This window comes from Hippocampus comes, unplaced genomic scaffold (assembly GCF_001891065.2).
Source record: "Hippocampus comes isolate QL1 unplaced genomic scaffold, H_comes_QL1_v1.1 scaffold122, whole genome shotgun sequence".
Classification (NCBI taxonomy): Eukaryota; Metazoa; Chordata; class Actinopteri; order Syngnathiformes; family Syngnathidae; genus Hippocampus; species Hippocampus comes.
In genome coordinates this window covers 1,120,458-1,127,187 of record NW_017842059.1, presented here as the reverse complement: position 1 = coordinate 1,127,187, position 6,730 = coordinate 1,120,458, and the positions used below count along the sequence as shown (strand labels likewise).

The window sequence follows — 6,730 nt, the reverse complement described above, 5'->3', positions numbered from 1 at the left end:
ACACACACACACACACACACACACACACACACATATATATATATATATATATATATATATATATACACAATTTATTTTAATTTAAAAAAAACAGTGTGAGACCTTTTAATAAGAGTATTAACTTTTTCTTGTAAGGTTCTGATTTGGCCATATTTTTCATTCATTGTGACAGCGGCCCAATACAAAATTGTACCCACTATTCGAGGAACTACTGTATGATTTGTCATACTTTACCCATCATTTTCCCTCCAGTACTACTATTCGGTGAGGATCTTTGCTGGGCAGGAGCCAACCAGTGTGTGGATAGGTTGGGTTACCCCCGACTACCACCAGTTTGATCCAACTTTCGATCTCTCCAAAGTGCGGAATGTCACTGTCACTGTGGGGGATGACAAAGGCAATATACACGACAGGTTTGTTCAAGTCATGTCACTGCTTGTTTATTTTATTATTAGGACCTCCTTGGAATTATTATTCTCATCAGTTGTTTGTTCAAATGAAATGAATGTGTTTCAAGGGCCCTCCAAAACTCATTCAATTGTGCCCCACGGAAAGTTTGAAAAGAAATTATCCCCCTACTTGCGTCTTTTTTAACTGCTCCATTTTATGAACACAACATGGTGTCAAAGTTTGATGATTGAATATTCACAGAACGTTAAAAAAAAAAAAAAAAACATTTTTTAAAAAAAAATCAGAATTGGGTTGAGGTCTAACATTAGAGGACTCACAAACAAAGTCTCAGTGCAACATGATGATTGAGAATTTTTCTCCCTGTAGTATGAAGCACAGCAACTGTTACATGGTCTGGGGAGGGGACCTGGTCAGCACTCAGCAGACCCGTTTCAGTCAAGAGGACATGGTGGTCGGCTGCCTGGTGGACTTGGCCACCGGCCTCATGACCTTCACGGCCAACGGAAAGGAAATCAACACCTTCTACCAGGTGAGAAGACACATGTCCGTGCTAAGTGAGTTACTGCAAAACTGAGTGTAAAAAAATTAACTGAGGAATGCATTTTGGCATTTAAGCGAGGAAAATTACACTTTGAGCAATAAAATGTCATTAACAAGTTATAATGTCTTTATAATACGATCATATCTTATTTCAAATCAGCTTTCCTCATTGAATTCAATGGAAATGACCTTGACCTGTTCCAGCATCCCTCCCCCAAAAAAGCAACAAATATTTTCCTCATGTGTTTATGTTCATGTGTTAAATAGAATTTAAAACAGCACAATATGCTATTTTACATAACACAAAGATATAGTAATAACATAATTTCATGGCACTGTATGTACTATTAAAAGAAAAAAATGTGCATCATAATGAATTCATTGTGGCTCCTTTTCATGTGTGCAACGTGGGGCATTATAATACAGCTACTGTGAGTGATCAGTCAGCTGCTGTAACAACAGAAGTTGTATTTCACAGAGCATTAATAATATACGTCTGAGATTTGTGGGAGGGAGGGTGGGGGTTGTTTTATTGTCTGTCTACATATGTTGCCGCACTGTTTGTATTCACATAGTCATTGCTTCAAATGTTACAACTCTGTCACATTGCTACTCGTTAGCCTGTCTATGATGTTTCCCATTAAGTGTTAGCATTAAGATAGAGGGCTTAAAGGCAAAGTTATTCGAATGTTTTAAATACACAACATGAGCAAATTTAACACATCAGTCAATTTATCACTGTATCTGATCTTGGTGAGATTGTTTTTTTTTTTCAAATTTGCAGTGTGTCCTGTTCTTGCGCAGTAAAACCATGTATGTTCTGTTTCAGGTGGAACCCAACACCAAGCTGTTCCCCGCTGTCTTCATCCAGCCTTCCAGCCAGAACATGGTGCAGCTGGAGCTGGGAAAACTCAAGGTCCGATCCTGACACCCCCATATCTCCTTTCATTTGCCCCTAAGTGTCTCAAACCTTCTCCGCTCCGCCCCCAGAACATCATGCCCATTTCGGCTGCCATGTTCCGCAGCGAGCGCAAGAACCCGGTGCCCCAGTGCCCCCCAAGGCTGGATGTCCAGATGTTGACTCCGGTTATCTGGAGCCGAATGCCCAATCGCTTCCTCAACCCGGAGGTGGGCAAAGTGAATGAGAAGCTGGGCTGGATGGTGGAGTGCACCGAGCCGCTCGTCATGATGGCCTTGCACATCCCGGAGGAGAACAGGTAGGACGGTAACACTAGCCAGGTGGCATCGATTTAAAATGTGAGTATTTTTTTCAAGACCCTCTTCCCATGTGTTTTAAACAAACACAAACAATAAATTAATCTGTAGTATAATAAACAACATCTGATTTATTATGCCAAAATATTTTGGTCTGAACAGTTAGGCTTTCACTAAAATATGAGCAAATAGTTTGAACATAGAGTTTGATGAATTTTTCAGCCCTAGATGGAAGTATGCAATTGTCCTCTACTGAGCAGCGAGCATTTGAGAGTGTTTGCGAAAGTAGAGAATATTGCGTTCTCATCAGGTTTCTGTCAAGGTTGCAAATGTTCACCAAACAGTCGCCAGACGTTTGCCTGTACTTTCCTTCTCGCAAGGGAGTTTTGAACATTTTCTTGCGACAAGAAAACCAAAACTTTTGGTGAACATTTGGCAAACATTTGGCAAATGTTTGCGACCCACAATGAACCCTGACAAACCGTGACGCGAACGCGCATTCACCAACCTTTGCCAACAGTTGCAAATTTTCGGCCCACAGTGGCAGATGGGCACAAAAGTAACGTGTCTCTGTGTTCAGATGTATTGACGTCCTGGAGCTGTCGGAGCGCCAGGACCTGATGAAGTTCCACTTCCACACCCTCATGCTCTACTGCGCCGTGTGCGCCCTGGGCAACAACCGTGTGGCCCATGCGCTGTGCAGCCACGTGGACGAATCGCAGCTCTTCTACGCCATCGAGAACACCTACTTGCCCGGTCCTCTCCGCAGCGGCTACTACGACCTTCTCATCAGTATCCACTTAGAGTCGGCCAAGCGGGCACGACTGGGCACCAACAAGGAATTCATTGTGCCCATGACGGAGGACACGCTCAGTATCAACCTCTATCCGGACGCCAAGAAGGCCCATTCCCTGCCCGGTGTGGGTCTCAACACCTGCCTGCGACCTAAACTGCATTTCTCCTCTGTCAACTTTGTGGGCATGGATCCTGACTTGTACACGCTTAGTCCCGTTTTCCCACTGCAGGTAGGAGACATGATGAACGAGCTCACTTTGCACAATAAACATAACCGACTGTTCCTTATTACCGTATTGGCCCGAACATAAGACGGTCCTGATTATAAGACGACCCCCTCTTTTTCAAGATTCAAGTTTGAAAAAAGACTTTTTGAACACCAAATTAATTTTTATACAGAAAATAATTACAGTACATCTGAAACAAATGGTGATAACAATATATTTGAGAGAAAAAGCATATTATTTTGCCTCATTCAAATCTTAATATCTGAACATTTAAATATGTAAACTAAAGTGCAATCACATTCGTAAATGAATGGCTTCTGGTTTTTGAAATGTAAATTACATCATAACTTCTCCTCAGCTGCCGGTTAACCTGGCCGATCTTCGATCCACTTTTCTTCAGATTGTCGCTACATTTCTCCATTTTCTGTTCTCTCTTCTATTATTTTCTTCTCTTTTCTTTCTGACCACTATTTTTTATTTTTCTTCTTCGTGCTACAGCTATTTTTATTTTTATTCTTCGTGACAGGGATTCACTTTGGCCTGGGGAGTCAAGTTCAGCATTCGCTTTAATGGTATCTGGCGCCATCTAGCGTCGTGAATGGGTATAATGTCTAGACCCCGAATATAAGACGACCCCCACTTTTTCAGTCTTATTTCAATGCAAAAAACACCGTCTTATATTCGGGCCAATACGGTATCTTTCCAAAGTGCAGTTAATCACTAACATACAGTAATGCCAGTGGTGGGGAAGTTGGGAGTGGGTGGGGTGGGAATGCGGTTAGGCAGGAAACCAGGCAAGAAACTAGTTGCATAATAGGTGTGGTTAGCAAAATATGATACCGACTGTAAGGCATTCCAGACCACCCGAGCCCTAATACCAGTTATTATCATCTTCTACAACTTCTATATATTTTTATGAATACAATTTACAAGGCAGGTGGACAATGGCACCTTAATTCACTTTAGTTTGTATGCTGTGATGAGGTCAACATTTCCAGATGGATGAGAAATTTGCGCAAATTTAAAATGATTTCTCGGACTTCAGTTTTATAAACGGTACATACATAGATGTTCTTTGATCGATAAGTTGCACCTGTAAATGAAAAAAAAACAAACTAATTTATAATACTGTTGAAGTTGCAGTCGTTTTAAGAAATGATGTGAGACCTTTTAAAATATATATATATATATATATATATATATATATATATAAAATGCATTGAATGTTGGCCTACTTGTAATTATTTGTGCCAAAACAACAAGAAAATTTTGAAAATAGTTATTTCTAGTTTATTAAACCACAAATAATTCTAATCTGACCCACTTGCGACCAAACTGGTATGAATGTGGGCCGCAAACTATTGAGTTTGACACCTGAGCTCGACAGGGTCTTTACGATTTTGGGGTAGGGCGCTTCTGCATTACTTACACGTCAACCCGACTTCTTTATTTCTTTCCCGCACTTCAGGAGCTGAAGACCCTGGCGATTAGCATGCTAACCGAGGCTGTCCTGGATGGTAGCCAGGCCATGCGCGATCCAGTGGGAGGCAGCGTGGAGTTCCACTTTGTTCCCATACTCAAGTTGATCAGCACACTGCTCATCATGGGCATCTTCAACGATGAAGACACCAAACACATCCTGAAGATGATTGATCCCAATGTGTTCAGCGGGAAGGACGAGGAGGAGGAGGAGGAGGAAGAAGCAGTAACGGAAATAGCGGAAGGCGAAATGGAGGAGGAAAGCGAGGGAGAGAAGGAGGAGGGAGAGGAGGCCGAGCTGGAGGACGAGGGTGTGGGAGAGGAGGAAGAGGAGCTGAAAGCTTTGGACAAAGGAAAACACGAGGACGACAAAGAGGCTGAGCCGAAGGAGGCGCGAGAAGAGAAGGAGGAGGATGGCGAGGCCAAAGGTAGAAAAGTGGATGGAGAAAAGGCAGAAGAGGAGAAGGAGGCCGAGATGCTGGAGGCAGAATTGAGAGAAGAAGAAGAGGGTCTGGAGGAGGGATTGCTCCAGATGAAGTTGCCCGAATCTGTCAAACTGCAGGTTGGTCTGATAAGAATTAGAAACGAGAGAATGCTCTCCCTCCAGATATTCTGTGAAGGCTGAAGCTCTGAGCTGAACTCAAATGTTGTGAAATTATGGTCATTGAATTGCTGAAATGTTGAATGGGAGGCGTGAACTTGGAATGGTTTCAGTCAGGTGAAAAATGTGCAAGGAGGATGTCCATCCGTCCATTTATTAATCCGCTTATCCTCACAAGGGTCACAGGGCGTACTGGAGCCTACCCCAGCTGACTTCGTGCAGTAGGCAGGAGACACCCTGAACTGGTTGCCGGCCAATCGCAGGGCACACAGAGACGAACAAATATCCACACTCACACTCACACCAAGCGACGATTTACCCCAAAAGTGCACACAGATTAATTTCCACCAATGACACTGCTTTGTCTGCTCATTTTTTATTTTTATTTTTTTACATTTATTGCATCACTCATGGCTTGAAACAAGTTTGGGAAGATGATATAGCAGTCGTTTGCGTTTCATGAAGTAATACGTGTCAAACTGCATCTCTTTTCTCTCAGATGTGCACCCTGCTGCAGTACTTCTGCGACTGTGAGCTGCGACATCGCGTGGAGGCAATTGTGGCGTACTCGGACAACTTTGTGCATGAAATTCAGAGCAACCAGCGGGTCCGTTACAATCAGCTGATGACAGCCTTCAGTATGACGGCTGCCGAGACGGCGCGCAAGACTCGCGAGTTCCGCTCGCCACCTCAGGACCAGGTATAGGAAGAAATTAGGAAGCAGCAACCTAGTGCAAAACAATTACCTACATTTCTTGTTTTTAAATAAATATTTGTAAAATTGTTTATTTTTCCAGAATGATTTTTTTTTTTTTTTTTTTTACAAAAAATAATTCAACTCATATTTTAATACAAATTGTGAAATGTCAAATATTCATGTAAATTGATATACATATTAAATATAAAAGATTTTATTGACAAGAAACAGATGAACAAACTTTTTATTACAATAACTCAATAATGCTATGCCAAATCGATTATTTTACAAATACATGTATTGTAGTTTTCATAACAAATGCATGAACTAATTATTTCATCACACAAGTCATTGCTGTCAGATGTGTATGTAAAATTGTTCTTTTTGAAATGGATTTATTTATTCCATTCAAGGTTCTTTTGCTGACTGATTTCAAACACAGTCCAGAGGATGAGGATTGTCCTGTGCCCGAGGATGTCCGAGACACTCTGGGAGAGTTCCACAACGACCTTCTTCTTCACTGCGGTGAGGAGACCTGGAAAAAGCTCACATCCTGCATGCACTCTACTTCCTGTTCTTAGCCACCCTTTCAACCACCCCTGAAGGCATACATATCGAGGAGGAGACAGAGGAGGAGCAGGTGGACACATCCCTGAGTGGAAGACTCCTCAGCCTGGTGGACAAAGTGAAAAGCTTGCGAAAGAAGGAAGAGGAGGAGAAGCCCGAAGCAGAGGAGGAGCCCAAACCCAGTAAGATGAAACACAA

The 6,730-nt window shown here is 42.2% G+C and overlaps 1 protein-coding gene across 12 annotated transcripts in view; it reads left to right on the top strand.

Moving 5' to 3' along the window:
- Window positions 1–6,730, top strand: part of ryr1b (ryanodine receptor 1b (skeletal)) — a 96,000-nt gene that overhangs the window by 36,324 nt on the left and 52,946 nt on the right. For all 12 annotated transcript variants that reach the window (XM_019861452.1, XM_019861451.1, XM_019861450.1 and 9 more), the window contains 9 exons: window positions 253–413; window positions 778–940; window positions 1,781–1,867; window positions 1,942–2,168; window positions 2,747–3,191; window positions 4,657–5,229; window positions 5,768–5,968; window positions 6,379–6,490; window positions 6,571–6,714. In XM_019861452.1, coding sequence (XP_019717011.1) covers window positions 253–413; window positions 778–940; window positions 1,781–1,867; window positions 1,942–2,168; window positions 2,747–3,191; window positions 4,657–5,229; window positions 5,768–5,968; window positions 6,379–6,490; window positions 6,571–6,714 — 2,113 coding nt within the window. The remainder of the gene's footprint in view (window positions 1–252; window positions 414–777; window positions 941–1,780; window positions 1,868–1,941; window positions 2,169–2,746; window positions 3,192–4,656; window positions 5,230–5,767; window positions 5,969–6,378; window positions 6,491–6,570; window positions 6,715–6,730) is intronic.